At 41.8% G+C, this 19,325-nt stretch overlaps 1 protein-coding gene across 1 annotated transcript; it reads right to left on the reverse strand.

Annotated features, from left to right (window-relative positions):
* Nucleotides 1-2,682: 2,682 nt before the first annotated feature.
* LOC138813639 (vomeronasal type-2 receptor 116-like) lies at nt 2,683-16,286 on the reverse strand. The gene is made up of 6 exons (XM_070002038.1): nt 16,084-16,286; nt 10,340-10,628; nt 9,154-9,963; nt 6,750-6,977; nt 5,636-5,759; nt 2,683-3,602 (listed from the first exon to the last, which is right to left on the reverse strand). The coding sequence occupies exons 1-6, from the start codon at nt 16,284-16,286 to the stop codon at nt 2,683-2,685; spliced, it is 2,574 nt and encodes an 857-aa protein (XP_069858139.1).
* Between the last annotated feature and the right edge of the window lie 3,039 nt (nt 16,287-19,325).

The raw sequence follows: 19,325 nt of genomic DNA on the forward strand, positions 1-19,325 counted from the left end.
TAAGAGTAACACTTTTTCTTTTTTGAGAGTATGTAATTACATAAATTTCACACTATTGTGGCATAAGGATACTTAGCTAATGTCACTAACACATTTAAATCTTCACAATGCATCTTGTCATTATCTTGATCTACAAAGCTTATGAACTCTACAGACTTTAACAATAAAACTGTTTCCTCCAAATTGGGTGATATGTACATTTCTTTCTTTTTGCTCAATATCAGCTGTTTCCTCTTTCTCTCTCATTCCCTCCCTCCCATCATCACTGTTGAGTTGCTGAGTTCACTTTCATCAATGACCAGTGCCACTGATGGGCCATCTGCTGTATTTTTTTCACCCATTTTCCTCCACTTCTTTGCCCTCCTCCTGACTTCCCTCAGATGTGTATGCCTATGCAGAGTATATGGGATCAAGAACATAGAGTGATTTAGAAGGTATATGTAAAGGAAGAAGAGGTCCTTTATTTCTTGGTTCTTGTTTACATTGTCATATCTCAATGTAAAACACGTTTATGACATGCAATTTAGTCCAATCCAATGGAGATTGAACATCACTGGATCTTAAAAAAATAAGCAGAAACTGAAGCAATGGAAGAAGAACACACTATCTTTTGCCAGCATAGTTAATGAGATCTCCTCCAAAAATTGAGTGTGGCTACTCGTCTCTTTTCTCTTCTTCCATTTCTGTTTGGAAGTCCTTAGTGATTTGGTCCAATAAGATGCACAATTTTGCTAATTGTGAGCTCTGGAGATTGATTTTCCTAAGGTCAATGATGAGTCCATCCTTTCCCACCTTCACTTGAGCATCTGGACAGCTGCGGTCCTCTGGAACAGAGGCTGGCAGCAGCCTGCTCCTGGTCTGTCAGTCCTGAGGATGGAGGCTGAGCTTCCTCTATGCACCAGACTTGAAGATATCCTTGGTTCTTTACCCCTTGGTTGTGTCTAAAGACAGAAGCATCTCTACCCAGTAAGTACTGATGTATTAGATATATGAAGAATCTTGGAAATACCACCTCTTAATCATAAATATCAACATAATGATTTTCTGTAGCCAGATTCTAGTACAGTGCAGTAAAAATTATTTCACCACTTGTGTGAATGCTTCAGTTCCCCATGTTTTATACTTTCTTATAGTTGTGTTTTGTTACCAGAATGGGTAACCACCATTTATTTTTCTTTCTATCTATACAGTACTGGTTCTGATCCTGTTAAGGTCTTTCCCAAACTACAATATCTGTATTATTCTAAACTCTTTCTGAGTACTGCAGAGGAACTATCACAATCATATTGAAGGTGTGGACCTCAGTTATCAAAACAGCATCATTGACAGGGTGCTGGTGCCTCATGCCTGTGATCCTAGCTACTCAGGATGCTGAGATCTGAGGATTGCAGTTCAAAGCCATCCCAGGCAGGGAATTCCAAGAAACTCTTTTCTCGAATGGACCACTGAAAAGCAGAAGTAGCAATCATTAAATGAGCACCTATACAGAACAGTGAGCACTCTCTTCTTTGACTCATTGTAAGTGGGATAAGTTGTTTGGCTTCCAGACATTTCTGTCTCTGTGCAGATGCTTTTCTGTTTTCCATCCATGGCCCAGCAGAATTAGAGACAACACTATGTGTATCTTTGTCATGCATGTGTGGGTGACATCACTCCACTGGGCCACAGCTACAGCACTGAATGACATCAAGATCGCTGGACTCAGAGACATGACATGTGCTTGTTTTTCCATTGGACTTCTTCTGGCTGTACAAAGTGGTGGTGGCCTGACAATATTCCTACTTCAAGCTTCTCAACACTTTGATTTCTTAGGGACTCTTCTGAATCATTCTTGTTCTCATAGAATTGTAAGGATCATTGAGAGTTTTGAACTTTGAGCCTATCTGATATTTTTGTCCTCTCTTGGGGAGCTTTTTCTCTTCTTATAAATGATTCTATTTCTCCATCCCTTAAGATTGAGGATTCGTAGGGACTGGGATGACAAGACTCTGCTTGGACAATTGTGTACTCTGTATTTTTGGATTTCAATAAGAAATAATGACCAATAAGCAAACTATTGCTGTAGCTGCTCATTTGGACAACTGTAGTTATTTTGGTGCACTCGCATTTCTTCCCTAAAAAATACATTCATAAATTCCTGTTGGAAACTGCAACAGATTAACATGGTGCTCTAAAATTGTTAAAGAAAGAAAAGAAAGAATGAGAGATTTTCCAGTAAAATACAGTCAGTAATGTAGCAAAATAGAAAATATGTGAACAGAAGTATTCAGCTAGGTCAGAGAATGGATTTGAGTTACCATAATGAAAGCATGGAAATGTTCAACAACGTAACTACCTATACTAGTAACTTCCTATACTAATATAGTGATATTCAAGCAGTGATATAGGATATGTAGGAAGAGTACTTGATACAGGAAAGAGAAAGGAATAAGCACAGTAGATAATGTACTCATTAGGAAGTATGAGTAGTATAAAGGAAAGATTAGTGTGGAGGAATCATAAAATATCCAAGTTAGAATGCAAATTTAGGAGGTCTTGTTGGGAATGTGCTATGTCTCTAACATAACCAGAGGAATGAATTAGAGTAACTTCTTTGTTCAAAGAAGTCCTCACATTAACCTAAGATGTGATACCGATTGCTCTCCGAGACTCTAAACATTCTAGGCAACATCTATGTTTATCTTAATGTTTGTTTCTTCCAGAACCTGATCTCTCCCTGAACCTGGAGAAAGAATTTCTCTCAGGTGTTATCAGGATGATGTAGCACTTGGGGGCAAAGATGCAGACTAGGAGACCTGCACTGGAGGCCAAAATGGAGAAGACCTCCACGGCCACCACGGCCTTCCCCTTGGTGCTGTGGTAGACAGGCAGGAAGGTGACCCACACACTGCAGAACACCAGCATGCTGAAGGTCAGGAACTTGGCCTCATTGAAGGTGTCAGGCAGGTTTCTGGCCAGAAAAGCCACAGTGAAGCTGGCCAGGGCCAGAGAGCCAAGGTATCCCAGGACACAGTAGAAGGCAGTGAGAGAGCCCATGTTGCACAGGATGATGATGTAGCCATGTACAGAGTGTTCATCTTTGTCCACAAAGGGAGGAGAGATTCGCAGCCAGAGGCCACAGAGGGTCACCTGGATGAGAGTGCAGATGGGGATTAGGAGGTTAGGAACCCAGAAGAGCAGCCACTGCCTCATGCTTCTCCCTGGAGCAGTGAGCGTGAAGGCCAGAACCACAGTGATGGTCTTAGCCAGGACTGTCGAGACAGCCACAGTGAAGACCACTGCGAATATGGTGTGTTGCAGGATGCAGGTGGCTGTGTGGGGACGGCCAAGGAAGAGCAAGGTGCAGAGGAAGCAGCAGATGAGGGAGATGAGCAGGATGTAGCTGAGGGCCCAGTTATTGGCCTTGACAATAGGGGTGTCTTGGTGCTTGATAAGCACCCCAAGAACAGCAGCTGTGAGTGCAGAGCAGCAAAGAGCTGTGCAAGCCAGAGCCATACCCAAGGGGTCTTCATAAGCCAGGAAGCCCTCAGTTTTCATGAGGCAGTGATTTCTCTGGATGTTGGCAAACTGATGATCTGCACACCTGACACACTGCTCCATGTCTGGTGAGGTGTGAGAATCACTATTAGTTTGTGTTCAGTATTTGTCTTTCCTCTCAACCCCCTTCATTCAAGTAGCTATCTCATTTCCCCTGATTCACCAGTTGACCTGTATTGAGTTCAATACCAATAGAGTAACTCTATATCAAAATGCTTTCACATCAAATATCTTTATCACATTTATTCTTCTTTCCCTCCTCCCCTTCCGTTTTTATGTTTATCTTTTCTTTCTTTCTTCCTTTCTTCCTTCCTTCCTTCCTTCCTTCCTTCCTTCCTTCCTTCCTTCTTTCCTTCCTTTTCTCTCTCCCTCACTCCCTCCCTCCTTCCTTCTCTAGCTCCTTCCTTCCTTCCATCTGTCTGTCTTTCCTCCAGTCCTTGAACTCTGGCCATGGGACGTATTCCAGGGTATTCATACTAAAAACTACCACTCTACCACTTGAGCCACAGCTCCAATTACAGCTTTTTGATTGCTTAATGGTGAGAAAGAATCTTACTGAGTTTCCTGTACATCATTACATCAAAGTTCCATCCTCAAATCTCAACTGCCTAAATCGCTTGGATTACAGGTGTAATATATGATTACCAACATTATGTGCTGCTTTCTTGAAAGGTCATACCACTCTGGCTCTCTGCTTCTCATTCAAGACATAATGGAGAATAGAGACTCAGCCCAACCACTTCACTTTGTACAAGAGGGTCTAATCCAAACCTCAATCTCCTCATTACCCCAAACACAAACTTCTTGAGCATTTGCTCTGTGTCAAGAACTGTGCTCCTCCACTGATAATATAAGGTCTGGGAAAGATCAGCTGGAGGAGGGAGAAGAGAAATGAAATGGAGATGATAAACTACTTCTGAATCTTTTATATTTGAAGAACTATTAGTCAGCCTAGTGCCAGTGTCAGACATGGAGCGATCATAACAAAGCCCCTTGTATTATTAGTGCATGCTAAATAGAAAATAAAATTTAATTAGAAATGAGCAGCAATAGGCACTCAGAAATGAAAGACTGTGTTATGTTCACAATTCCATGATGACTTGCATATCATTTCAAAGATCATCAACTGGTTCTTGATAATTTCCTTTTTTTCAGTCTTTAGCTTTTATTTTCTCAATTTCTCCCTTGTTTATTAAATATGTGTTTTATTGTTTAGATACTGTACAAAGTGGTTACAGTTACATGATTAAGGTAATGAGTATTTTCCTCTCAAGCATTGTTCCCCATTTTTTGTTTTTTTTTTATATTTTTAATTTTAAAAATACTGTACACAGTAGTTACAGTTCCATGAGTACGGTAAAGTGTACATTTCCCATCTAGGATTGTTGCCTCCTGCTTTGTTTTTGCCTAACCATCCCTTCCTTGTCCACATCCCCAATCCTCCCGCAACAATGCTAAAGTTGTAAAGTTCTTTTTCAATATAGTGTCTTGTACATCTCCTGGTTAAAATGGGGCAACCTGTATCCCTATTTAAGCAGTTTGTTTTTTCCTTGCCGACCCCAAATAAGGAAAATATATATACAAGATGCAGGGCACCAAATTGAAAACAGGGGTTATACCATGAGGATGAAACATACCAAAGAAAGAAAAAAATCACATGGTCATTATAAATACATTAAAAAAGAAAGAAAAACACATTTGTGCCCCTATCTTGGAGTTCATTTCGCTTAACATCAACTTGTATGGTCATAGTACCTAGCTTTTGACCTTTTCTGCTTGTCCTAGACAAACAGTAGGTATTACAAATAATGGAAACCATGGGTAAACATTTTCTTTTTATATAAAAAATGCGATTGAGGAGAGGGGAACATGGGTATTCTCATGATGAATTCTGTACTAGATTAGAAAATACAATCAGAGATGTAATGGAGGGGCAGTGGGTGTTTCTTCTAAGGAGAAGTATGGTTAACATTGCCCTGGAACTCTGCGTGAAGGTGCATGTGTGTTCCTGCCATGTTATTGTAGATCACTCCACTGGCTTGCATGGACTGAATGGTAGGAAGAAGAGATGGGGAATTTCTCAAACTAACACACTCACCTGTCACATTAGAAATCTCATTCTCTGGGCAAGGAGTGCAATCAAAGCAACAGGTAGCATTTCCCTCCAGATTGGACTTCCTGAATCCAGAACCACAGCTCTCACTGCACACAGACTGAGGAGTCTGAGAATATTCAGATGAAAGTTAGTGACATTTTATCCTTTCACCTGACATCTGAGACACTCCAGTGATTTAGGGGAAATGATCATCAAAACACATAATCATTATATGCACACAGCAAATGAATTTACTGAACCTTCTTATATTTTCATCTGACATGAGCTGAAGAATATGTGGGGCCTCAACACCCAGCACTCATACTATTGGGAAATCATGGAGCCTTGAAGTGTTGGATGTTAATTCTAGGAAATTAGGAAATGGGAGTTAATCCTGCATCCTATTCTTGAATTCAAGTGATCTGTTTACAGATGAATAAGAGTATGAGAGGAAAATCACTCAGGGAAATTTTAAACCCACACTCTAAAGCATGGTTAATTGCTGTGGAGGTGCTACTGTACCCAGGGCCATTCACATCTCTCTTGGCTTCCTAGCTGTCATGAAGTGGGTGAATTTTACTGGCAGATGCTCCTTTCATTACATCCTGTCTCACTAGACTAAGAAGCAACAATCTATCCAACCATGGTCTGAAAGCTCCAGGCAGAAGCAAAGCAATCCCTTCTGCCTTCTCATTTGATTCCCTCAGATATTTTGTCACAGTGCTGGAATGATGATTCACAGGTGTCATTTAATTTTATGATATTCACTATGCAAACATAGAACAACATATTGGTCATGATATGTTCCCCTGTTCTCTCCATGAATCTGTTAGTAAGAAACTTCCAGAAACAGAAAGTTTTGAAATGTACACCACTGAGCTATAGTTTCATTGAACTAACTTTAAAACAGGATAAGCTTATTGCTCATTTATACATAGATCATGCCATTATGGTTAGAAACGACTGACCCAGGGGAGAAATAAGGATATGGTAACATTGCATACAAGCATTGTGATCAAAACCTGAGTTAAGAAATTGTAAGGTCTTTCTACAACTACTTCCTAATAACAATACATTTTTTTAAAACGAGAGAGTAAAAAAAGTACAAATTACCCACCTTGGTGATTCCTATGGGCCACTCTATCAGATTTTCAAACAAAACCAGTTGTTGACTATGTGGCCTAGATGGAGAAAACTTGCCAACTTTCACCTTTTGTCCCAGACCTTCTGGAAAATTCCAGAAGCTCTTAATGTCATACTCTGCTTCCAATTTGCTTTCCTCATTCAAAACCACTTGGTCTCCAACAGGATTGGTAAATTGGATCTTCTTCAAAAAGGGATGTAGCTAAAAGGGACACATTATAGTATGGTGAAGTGCTTCCCAGTGTTATCACAGAACCCCAGAACAATGGATTACTCCTCATTACCATCCCCTGATTCACACACACCACAGGAATCCAACCAACTGTAATAAATGCAGGTCTACAGCAGAATAAAGTGTTACCAAGTTCTAAAACCTGAGTATCCAGGATAGGATGCAGAAACTCAATTTCAAGGGAATGAAACTCCAGCCACATCCAACCAAATAATGAATTATCATATGAAAGGCCTCAACAGACTCTCTAAAGTGCATTCCAATCACTTGTTTTTTTATTCTGATAAGAGAATCAGTCTGAAATATTGGTAAATAACATACTAAGTAGAAGCATAGAATATAATTGACAACTATGAAAGATTACCTTAAGCAAGACTTAGTTCACTGCATGCGCGCGGGCACGTGTGTGTGTGTGTGTGTGTGTGTGTGTGTGTGTGTGTGTGTGTGTCTGTGTGTTTATGCCTGCCCTGTGGTGTGACCTCACAGCTTAGGCACTCTACATTTTTTTGTTCTTTTCAAAGTAATCATTCTGTTCCTTGAGCCACAGCTCCCCCTCTGTCTTTTTGGTGGTTGTAGTCATGAGTAAGCCACAGGTGTGAGCCACTTGTGTCTAGGCAATATTAGGTTTTCAAGAACTAGTAACCCTAAGAGAAGATCTTCACTAGCCATAAAACAGACACGGGTCTCATATCCAAAATATACTTGGAACTCAAATAATTAAATGCCCCAACAACAAATCCTCAAAGAAACAACTGCCCAATAAATAAGTGGGCTAAAGACTTAAAGAAACTTCTCTGAAGAGGAAAGAAGGATGGCCAATAGACACATGAAGAAATGCTCAACCTCCTTATCCCGAAAAGAAATGCAAATCAAAATAATGTTGAGATACCACCTCACTCCAGTTAGAATGGTGAAATCAAGAACTCTTATAACAACCAATGCTGGAGGGGATGTAGACAGAAGGGAACCTTACTGCATTGTTGGTGGGAGTGTAAACATGTTCAGCCACTTTGGAAAGTAGTATGGAGGTTCCTCAAAAGATTCCACATAGAGCTCCCTTATTACACAGCAATGCTACTTTTGGGCATTAACCCAAATGTTTACAAACTGGACCACACTAAAGATACTAGCATGACTCTGTTTATTGCAGCATTATTTACTATAGCTAAGATGTGGAACCAACCCAGATGCCCCTCAGTAGATAAATGGATCAAGAAACAGTGTTATATATTCAAAATGGAACTCTATGCCTCCATCAGAAAGAATGACATTGCCCCATTAGTTAGGAAATTGAAAGGCTTGGAAAAAATTATATTAAGTAAAGTAAGCCAGGCCCAAAGAAACATAGGTCCCATGGATTCCCTTATTTGCAACGTCTAGTATATGTCTGAGACAAGCAGAAACAGTCAGATAAGGTGATGTTAGGGAAATGAACCCTAAGATATGTATTCAAATATTTTTTTTCTTTCATGTGATTGTTTCTAACACATTTATACGTTTATTTCTTTGTTGCTTTGTATGTCCCTCCCCCACAGTATATCCCCTGTATTTGATGTCGGTATAATTTGTGGAGGGGAAGGGGAAAAACAAATCGTTTAAATAGGGATACAGGTGAACCTATTGCAATAATGGGATGTAGAAGTCGTTATGTCGAAAACGAACTTCACAGCTTTGGTGGGGGGGGGAGGATTGGGTAGGGAGTGCGGGGGGGGGGGAGGAGGATGGGAAGAGATGGGAAGGGGAAACAAAGGCGTAGGATACAATGCTTGGTAAGAAATGTACTCATTATCATGCCCATGTAATTGTAACCCCTCTGTACAGTATTTTCACAATAAAAAAAACTAGTCACCTTTTATCTGTTATTTTAAAAAGGTACAAGGAGAATTTGAATAAATGCTATTGAAAAGGGGACAGCTTTTTTCACACATAGTGAGGATGAGGAGAGAAGACACAACACTTCCTTGTCACAGATGCAGCATTCTTCAAGAACATTGTCTTCACAGCTCTATCGTCACTTTATAGAGAGCACAACAGACTCTCTTGTATTTCCCAAAATGGTGCCAGATAACCTAGTTGCATCTGCTATGAAAGCTTATATAGAAGTTGCGCATGCCTAGAGTAGGTCACCCAAAAGCAAAGCCATTACCTGTGGAGAGAGAAATGCCCTGGGTTGCCCATTGTGCACTCTTGGTTCTTCCATGTAATGAAGAAACATCTGGTGGAGGGCATGGGCCACAGCATACACAGCATTGTAGATGTTATAACTCTCATCTGACATGGTCATGTCAAAAACGTGTCTCAGCAACCAATGCAGTGTGGCATTGTATGAACAGTGCCCCAAGTCTCTGCAGTCAGACTTAATCAGTAGGCTATAAACAGACTGAATCCATGACCTGGGAAGGGAGTTATTTGCTGAGTTCTTGGAGAAGGTCTCTGTCAGAATAAAATTGGTGAACCCAGCAGTGTTTCTATGATGGTGAGAGAAGATAAGAGGTGCATGGAAAGAGTCAATCAGAAAATGTCTTTTAGCAATAGTCACATCATCATAGGGTGAGTTCAGGACCCAGACTTTGCCTGTAATTAAAAAGTGCCTAAATTTAAGAATAAAACTAAGTAGAAATTTACTGTCCCCATAAATGATAATCACATTGGTTGATAAGTCCAGTAGCTGGCGCTGCATTGATAGATCATTTGATAAATCTGAAAGGACATTGTAAGTCATCATGTTCTCAAAGGCAAAGCAGACTCTACTCTTGCCCATCTCTTCCCTCAATTCTGAGAGGAACCACATACCATAGTTTTCTTCGGTGATGAATAGTCCCACCCAATTCCAGCTGAAATGAAGCATCAAGGAGACCATGGCCAGGGCTAGACCTGAGTCCTTGGCAGCCATCTGATAGACAGTACCAAACTTTCCATGGTCACTCAGGAGAGGATCAAAAGCCCCAAAGGTGAACTACAGGGAACAAATGGAAACAACATCAGGAAGAGGATGGTCATAGGCAAATCTCAGTCCTGATGTGAATGACTCAACAACTGGTATTACAGTGGTGGGAACAAGTTTGCTTATCCCATTTGCAAAGTCATCTCCCATGTTCTGAACTCTTTGTAGACATGTACAGAAAAGGCTCAGAGCTTTGGGTCATCCTTCCCTCTTAACACCTCTCCTTTTATTTGCAGCAATGAAAATGTGTATGTCCCACCCACTTTTGGAGGCTTCTCCCTGTGAGATTATGCATTTGGAAGGGTTTGTGATACCACCTCCTCTTCAGCCTGTTGAGGACAGTCACTGTGGATATGGCTTCACATCTGCCCACCCCTCCCAGCCTCACCTGTGGAAGTTTGTAGAGGTCCAGCAGTGTCCCTATTGGGACAAATGTGCTTGAGGTTCCTGTGAGTGCCGCTATAGCTTTGCTGTCTCTTCTGCAGGTGTAATTAGGGATGTTTTTATTCTTCCCAGACAGCCAGGTGAGTGGATCCTCTAACAGATCAGTACCTGAGTAATGTACAGTATAGATCTCAAACCCCAGAGTCATGTTGGGTAGCAGATGGGGATTCTTGTTGATCTCCTCCACAGCCAGCACCAGGGTGAGAAGCAATTGGTATTTGTTTAAGTTGATCCTGCACAGAAATCACAAAATTTGGGTAGGTATAAAAGTATTACAAATGATTAACTGCTAATCTCATCACTTTGTTGAATCAACTGTTGATTTCTACACACAGTAATATGTGTAGATCCAAGGGGATGGCATTCTAATTTGGAGTCTAAGAAAAGTTCTTAGAATTGGGAGAGTTCCTGAACAGGTCTTGATCAGCATACATGAGATGACTATTCTTCTGATATTGCCGAGAGAGAGAGAGAAAGAGAGAGAGAGACAGAGAGACAGAGAGAGAGAGAGAGAGAGAGAGAGAGAGAGAGAGAGAGAGAGAGAGAGAGAGAGAGAGAGAGAGACAGACAGACAGACAGACAGACAGATAGACAGACAGACAGACAGATAGAGACAGAGACAGAGACAGAGACAGAGACAGAGACAGAGACAGAGACAGAGAGTGGGGGGAATGAGGAAGCTGGCTTTTCCTCTATGCCCCATATGGATAAGTGAAAAACACTGCTGTCTGCTGTGACATAGGAGCAGGCCCAACTCACATCCCAAATCATTTAGTACCTTAAATTATCTGTGTATATGGAAAAATTCTTAAGAAATACAATTCCAATTGGGAGCAGATTGTCCACCTGATTTCAACCAGTATGAACAGAGAGGCAGGGCCTGCTGTGTTAGGAGTAAATAGGAAAGCAGGCTGCTTTGTCTCTGTACTTGCTTGCCACACATTTGCCAATGGTGCATTCTTCTGCAAAGAATTGAATCTAGCCTTGTGAGGAAAGTAAAGAAATCACAGAAGTACAAAATTCATTTGATGTGTTAGAGGCACACTAAGCTGAATCAAAGAATGTCATCATTCAAGGGAATTCCCCAGAAGCAGAGCCAGATGGCAGCCCAGGAAGCTAGAACATGAAGATTGCCTCACCCAACAAAGAACAGATGAGAGTCAAGGAGTGTGGAATGGAGGATACTTCTCTAGTCAAACAAACAAGAGGATAGGATGTGTGAGAAAAGGGGGAAGAAACCATCTCCATGTTCCTCCCCATTAACAGCCTTAGTAGCTCATTATGGACAGAAAACCTCTGACATTGCAGGGAGGGAGAGAATTAAAGTTAAATCTCAGCAGCATCCCCATACACTGAGACCAGTGCTGGGGATGTGCTTAAAGTTTCTACTCTTGGGTCCAGACCTTTAGATTGTGCCTCTGGAACTGGTTTAGGACAGAGAAGGAAGTCACTGCCACAACCTTCCTCCTCCAATCTTGTCAACGACAGCAGGTATGAGATACAACCTCCTAGTGAGCAGGGCAGAAGATTGGGTCAGAGTTTTTCTTAGAACCCTTTGTCAGGCATGTCATGGTTGGACCAATAATCCAGAATAAACTAGAGGCACTGTTTGGTGCTAGCACCACAGCTTCCATTAGAACCTTTCAGGAGGTTTTGGAAGGTCGCTGAGGTAGAACCAAATGTTTCCATCAGTTTCCACCATGGGTGGAGTAGGCTGACACCTGTCTTCTTGCTTAGCCTTGTGAAGCCACTGTGGCTATGTGACTCTCTTGTCATCTAGCTCAGTCCAGTCTAGTTGCACAGTGAATAATTTCGGGGACCACTGCCCTAGAAGGACAGTGCTCAAGATGGCACCAGGCAGAAACTGAATTCGCTCTAGGAATCCAGTGTGCATTGGTCTACATCTGCATAAGCTAGAGTGTGGCTTTATTGTATCCACATGTCAGTTTGGGCTTTGGGGATGCTAGATAGCCTGAGTAGCTGGTGGTCTTCACCAAGATGGTCCCGTGGATTGCTTTTTTTTGTTGTTGTTGGTTGTGGGGCTTGAACTCTAGGCCTGGGATCTGACCCTAAAATCTTCAGCTTAAGACTAGCTCCCGAGCACTTGAGGCACAGCACCACTTCTGGCTTTGTTTTGTTTTACTGGAGATAAAAGTCTCACAGACTTTTCTGCCTGGGCTGGCATTGAACCCCGGTTCTCAGATCTCAGCCTCCTAAGTAGCTAGAATTCTAGGCGTCACCTACCCATGCCCAACTTGTGGCTTCCTTTACAAACTTTACCATGCTGCTGTAGCATTGCATGGGTTTCCATCCCAATTATAATAGGTAAGACAGGGAAGTAAGATGGTGGTATGGTCCCACAGCTTAGTGTGGGCTAGCTAATAACACTAGAACTGTGCCATGACCATATACCCAGGTCAACCTCTGGTAGACTCTGTAATCACCTCAATATCTGAGAAAGTTATCTACCACCCGACAATCTGAATTCTATATTAGCTATCACTAATTGTGTATGGTTGTGGGCATCTTGGCTCATGAGCACACCTCTACCACATTCAACCTGAGTCAATGTTAGTACTCACCCAGCACTGTATTGGGCTTGATTGCAGTAGATTGAGGATGCTGTACTGAGACAGGATAGACTAAGGAAAATGAGGCCTGGTTAATGCATTCCAGGAATTCAAAAACTCAAACTTAAAGCTTGTCCATCTACTTCCCTTAAGATTAAGGGAATGAAGTCATTTAGGGGAAAATGGAGTAGAATAGATTAGTAAAAAATGAGGTATGGGAAGCTCACAGCAAACAGAAAGCTATTCATCCATCTACATAACTTAAGATTAAGGGACCAAAGTCATTGAGCACAAAAAGAAGCTGGATAAATTAAGGAAAAAATTAAGTCCTAGAGAAGGCAACTCAGAAACATGTGATTTAGAAACACAGGGCTACCATCTTTACTTCAAAGAGAGGCAACAGGTTGCATTGCTTCCTGACAGATGTATTTCTCATCATATGAATTAACAGTTGTCCTGTAGAGCAAATGCCTTCCCCCCAAAAAGCTCCCCCAAAATATACGAACATCCTATGCCAAATATAGACAACAGCACAACTTCCTTCCCTCAAGGATAATCATCTGGAAAGAATGGCCAAAACATACAGAAACTCAGAAAGTGTAACAGCAGGAGTGATTAGTTCAAAGATGACAGACCTATGTTTGTGCCTTTTTGAAGTCAGACCTCCTGCCTTTACTATCTGAATACCCCTGGCAGTCCAAGAGCTGTGTGTCTCCTCTCAGTTAGAGTATGTCTTTGCCTTTTTGTTTCCTGTTTGTCTACCTGCTTGTTTGTTTGCTTCCTTACTCAAGAAAGCTCTGCCACATTTTCTTCCTGTTGTGACTTGTCTAGGATTTCTTCTTAGATCAGAGTCCAGGATCCCAAGTGAAGAGTCCCTACTTAGAGGGAAACTTTATTAACCTTCATCTGTTTTGGTGACCCTGCTGTTCGGTATTCCAGGTGTAATAGAGTTCTGGTGGCCACAGCTGTGTCTAATGCCAATTCCAGCACACAGATCTTGCTATTGCTAGGCAGAATCCATGCACAAGGCCATTCACTGTGGAAGAGGCATATGGGCCCCCTGTGCACCCAGGAGAAGGCATATTTGGACCCATGACTCATTGGCATTCTCATGAGATTTTTAGAACCACAGAGTATTTTTCAACAAAATTGATTTTGGTTTTCTCTGGTACTGAAGTGGTTTATTGCCTCACAGCTGACTTCTCACAGTCCCTGTGCTCCCTCTAGTGGTGACATTGTGGAAGTCACTACAGACTCAGGAACACTGAAGTGTGCCTGGAATTTCTGGAAAGACAGGCACAAAGCCAGACCAGTCAGACTGGTATAATTCGGAGACATTTGAAAGGCCAGATGGTATCACATGCCAATATGAGTCAAGACTGTTTCAGAAAGATGAGTTCTCCTAGCATTCAATATAATCATTTTAGCGAAATTCTCGTAGAGAGAATCTCAGCTCTCATGGATCTTTGCTGATGTCATTGTGTGCAATGTAACTGAGGCTTGACATATAGAATGTCAGCAGTACTCAATATGAATTGGGAACTGGTGGCTCAGGCCTGCAATTATAACTACTAAGGAGGATGATATAGGAGAATTATGTTTTGTAGTTACTTTGGGCAGGAATGTCTGTGACACATTTTATGTGCAAGCAACTCCACAGAAACTGGTGCAGAGCTGTAGGTCAAGTGGTAGAGTACCAGCCAGGACAGAAGAAATGCCAGGGAACAGCCATCAGGACTTGAGATGATGCTTGAGTACCAGAGTGTTTCTGAACATGCACACACACACACACACACACACACACACACACACACACACACACACACACACACACACACACACACACAGCTCAATTTAGAGAATGGACAGAGAAGAGGATAGCTCTGACATCTCCCACCTCCCATGTGCGTTCGTTTCTAATGCTGGGTTTACACATAAGCCCCATCTTTCTCTCTCAATTCCTCACCACATTAAATTGGCTTCAGTATATCTCATAAATCTCTCATGGAATAAAGTATTCCTCTCCAGAACAAACCCCATACAGGGTGTTTCCACACAACTTGTCTGAGAAGATTCATCCATGACTTCCCTAGTTTACAGAGAATTCTATAGATCTGAAAGTAGTGAGCTCACCTGGGTCAAATGCCTGAATGAAAGTGTGTATAAAACATATGAAAAAGCGAAGCACCTTTGCTCATGCATGTCATCCTATGTAATCAGGAGGCTGAGATCTGAGGATCAGTGATTAAAGGCAGCCAGGGCAGAAGAGTCCATGAGATTCGTATCACCAATAATCCACTAGAAAATTGGAAATGGCACTGTGGCGCCAGCAATCGAGCACTTGTCTTAAGCTGAATAGCACAGGGACAGCATCCAAGCCCAGAGTTCAAGACCCATTACTGACAATATATATGAAAAAAAAACATTCAAATCTAGTTTCGGAAGTTATGAGCAGGGAAAAATAAATAAGCCTGGAAAGATGTTGGAGAACAAGGAATGGAAACAGAGTTTCTGGGAATGACATAGAAGACAGGCCAAGACATGGATAGCAGCACAGAAGCTTATTTACATTAGTTAAGAGGAAAAAATCAAATGTGTCATGCATCTCTTATTACTGATCTGTCCAGCAGCTCCCCATTCTCACAGCTTTGCTGAAATAACCCCAGAAGCATAAACTGCTTGTCTATCCTAAGAAAGATTGCCCTGAAGGAGATCCAAACATTGGTCCTGTTTTGAAAAGTATAAAGAACAGAATGAATTGAAGATTCCCTAGCCTTTGCCCTATGGATGGGGACATTGCACTTAAGTGTTCTTGTACGGACTCTTGGTCACCCCAGTGACCCTGAGTAACAGTGATGAGTGGAGGAGTCACAGTGATGGTGGGGTAGTCGGGACATCTCTGGAAAGAGGAGCGGAGTGGAAGACAGACAGAAAACTCTGTACCCTTGGGAGAAAGAAAAATATTCATTGGGAACACCTGAAATGAAGTAGAGCTGTTGTAGTGAGAGCAGTGTAGAAGATGCAGAGCACATCAATGATTGTGTCCAAACTTCCCCCACCTCTGACTGTAACCCAAAGAGAAAATTCAAAATTTAAGAAAATCCAAGAAATCACTTACTGAATGTTCTGTTGCTGCAGGGTAGGGTCATTCAAGCCTTGAACGACCAATTCCCAAGAATAGAGGGAGTAAAATCCAGCAATGACCACATCTCCCCTGCTGCATGCCACAGATTTCTCTGTGCAAATGCGTCTGCCATCTTCAGAGAAAGTGATCAGGAGAGGATGCTGGAGGAGAAGCAGTGTCAGAGCCACAGGGAACATTGCTGCTGCTTTGACATGGAGCTGTGATTTTGGATGCAGACTCTGCCTGCAGCGTCAGGTGGGTGTCTAAATGGATCTTCAGTTTTTGTGGCTTCTTGGTACTTGGATGGCCTTCATTGTCCTAGAGGAATACAGAGCCCATTCTGCCCTCTGGCTCTGCATCTGAGGCCCAGCTTCAAGGTCAAAACAGAAGTTAGAAAACATGTGTACCATCTTCCTCTCCACACTGTCAGGACCATGATTTCATCCAAAAAAGTAGATAATGAAACTCCAGGGATGGATTCCTGTCTTGTTGAGTTGTTCACAAACTTGTGTGAAAGCAAAAAGTTGAAAACAAAAAAGCATAAACAATCAAGGGTCACTAGGGATGATGGGAATGGATGACAGCAGAAGATGCCATGTGAAGGTCAAATGATCATAGAGCACCATGGCTAGCAAAGGCCCAGTCAGAGTTATTGGAGCACCATCAAAGATGAGGATGAGCAGCCTCACAACCTAGGGAAAAGGGAATCACAGAAGTTTGGTTAAATGACCCATTAAGGTTTTTATACCAACTGCACATGCACAAGAATCAAGAAGAGCTCAATGTATTTATTTACTGCGGCAGGTGTTACCAACAGTGTCCTTCTATTCTACCATTACAGATCAATATTCAAGGTCAATTAACTTAACCAAGTATATATTTGCACTCTGAATCTTGAACTTCTTCAGTGCTTGCATGTTGTTGACCATCAGACTGCACCTATCAATATATTGGCAGTCCATTGTTAGACAGAGATGTTCTATGATCTATGACTTTCTGGGAACATAGTAGGCCTGCACACTGAGGATCCTGGTAGCTGTGGGTGTATGGATGGGTCTTGCTCTGCTGTGTTCCCATCATGTCCTGAGTGCTCCAAGAATTCTTGTTCCCACTTGGACAGCTGCTTGGTGCCAGCTCTGTCCATGTCTACCTACCTGTCTTCTCCATTAGTTCCTCATACTAGAAGTGAAACCAAGGTCACAGCATAGTGTCCTGCTCTGCACAGACTTCACCATGGTGGCTGGTTTGGTGAATTGGCTGCATATATTTATGAGGAAGGTCTTGGCAAATATAAGTTGCAAAAGTATTGATGCAAATGCTATTTGGTGATGGTGGACAGCAAGACGTTGCAAGAATATCAGTGCTTGGGCCTAGCCTGACTTGGGTTCTGAGGTAGAAATCTTTGTTGCTTCTATACCCAGGATTATCGGTATGAGCCACCTGTGCCTGGCTCAGAGGACAAACTTTTATCCCATTCTCCTCATCTATTACTCTAAATATTTCTGTTCAGTCTGCCCAAGAGAACAGGCCCTCCCCACTTCCTCTTCACTTGTCTGAAACCAATAGTCCCCTGTCAATAACCTGACTGGGAGTCAGCAAAGGACCCCACAATCTGAGGTCACTTCCTCATCCACGGAGGTCACTTCCTGGACCACCCTGGTCACACCTCTGTAGGACAGTGATAAGTTCCCCTGACTCTGTGGTCACTTCCATATCCGCTGTGGTCCCCTTCTCTCTCTTTTTCTTTTCTTCTTTTTCCTTTTCCTCTGTCTTCTCCAGAGGCCTCCATCTCCTGAGGGTGTCCAGTTTGCCTTTTCTGCCTGAACCCTGTATCAGGTTTCCTTGCTGGAGAAGCTAACATTTTCTACTTCATTATCATTGATATCTTCTCTAGTACTCTAAGACTTCTTCTCCCTACATTTCAAAAACAAAAGAAAACTTGGGGATCTGTGTTGCCTCTATCTATCTGAGTGCTTTCTTTCTGTATGTCTATTTGTTTGTCTGTGTGTATTGTAAATGTGTTGTACAGAGGAGTTACCATTATGTAAATCAGGTATTGAGTACATTTATGTTTTTACAATGTTACATAGTTTTTCCCTCCCTGTCCCATCCACAGGTTGTATTGTTCATTTTTCACATGGTGTCCAGTATATACCACTGCTGCATTTGGCAGGTGATTAACTGAACACGATGTTCTCCACTTCCTCCCATATTCCTGACTCAAACATATAATTGGATGCTCAAGACTCCTTGTGTCTGTGTGACTCAATTTACTTTTTCCATTCATGTGTTGATTGGAATGGAGCCTGGTTCTGCAACTCATCTTCTAAGTAGTGTCATGATAAACACTCACCATATGTAAACATAGACATAACAAACACCAATATTTGTGTGTGTGTGTAATATGCATGTAATATTATATCTTTTGTCATATTATGTTACAACAATGGTGTTATAATATTTCTTTTGGCCATATCCCCATTAGTGTCTGTTATTATTAATTTTCTTGATAATTAATCAACTTATTTATTGCCAATTATTTTTTTTAATTGTATTTTATTTTATTTGAGAACATACTGTACAGAGGGGCTACAATTACATGGGCAGGATAATGCATACATTTCTTACCAAGCATTGCAGCCTCCTCCTTTGTTTACCCTTCACTTCCCTTCCCCGCCTCCCCCCTCCCCCCACCCAATTTTACCCCCCTCCCCCCACCCAATTATACCCCCCTCCCCCCCCACACCGACATTGTAAAGCTGGTTTTGACATGACATTTTGTACTTCTCATTGTTGCAACAGGTCCACCTGAACAATTATTTTTATAATAAGCTCTATTTTATGAAACTCAAGATGTACTCATCTGCTACTTATTTGAACATTTTGTGGGTATAAAAATTGAAGACGGGAACTGGTGCTGTGACTGAAGTGGTAGAGTGCTAGCCTTGAGCTGAAGAGCTGAAGGACAGTGCCCAGGCCCAGAATTCAAGTCCTACAAGCCACCAAAAAAAATTGAAGACAGTTTTTGCTTCTGAAATCATTTTTTATCCAAATGAAACCAATTTGTTTCATCAATTCCCTTTCTGAAGACTTTCATTTATTAACTTCCCTTGGTCATGGGACTTGAACTCTGGGTCTAGGTGCTTCCCTGTGTTTTCAGCTCAAGGAGAATGCTGTACAGCTTGAGCCACAGCACCGCTTTTGGTTTTCTGATGGTTAATTGGAGATAAGAGTCC

This window comes from Dipodomys merriami, unplaced genomic scaffold, assembly GCF_024711535.1.
Source record: "Dipodomys merriami isolate MVZ:Mamm:240054 unplaced genomic scaffold, mDipMer1.0.p SCAF_6, whole genome shotgun sequence".
Taxonomy (NCBI): Eukaryota; Metazoa; Chordata; class Mammalia; order Rodentia; family Heteromyidae; genus Dipodomys; species Dipodomys merriami.

Bases quoted from the DNA above. Each gene is read 5' to 3' on its own strand.
- LOC138813639 (XM_070002038.1), bottom strand. From the start codon at position 16,286: ATGTTCCCTGTGGCTCTGACACTGCTTCTCCTCCAGCATCCTCTCCTG. The intron at 9,964-10,339 runs GTGAGGCTGGGA...TGTTCCCTGTAG, and splicing joins ACCTCTACAAACTTCCACAG to TTCACCTTTGGGGCTTTTGA. The intron at 5,760-6,749 runs GTGGGTAATTTG...GAATATTCTCAG, and splicing joins GGCCCATAGGAATCACCAAG to ACTCCTCAGTCTGTGTGCAG.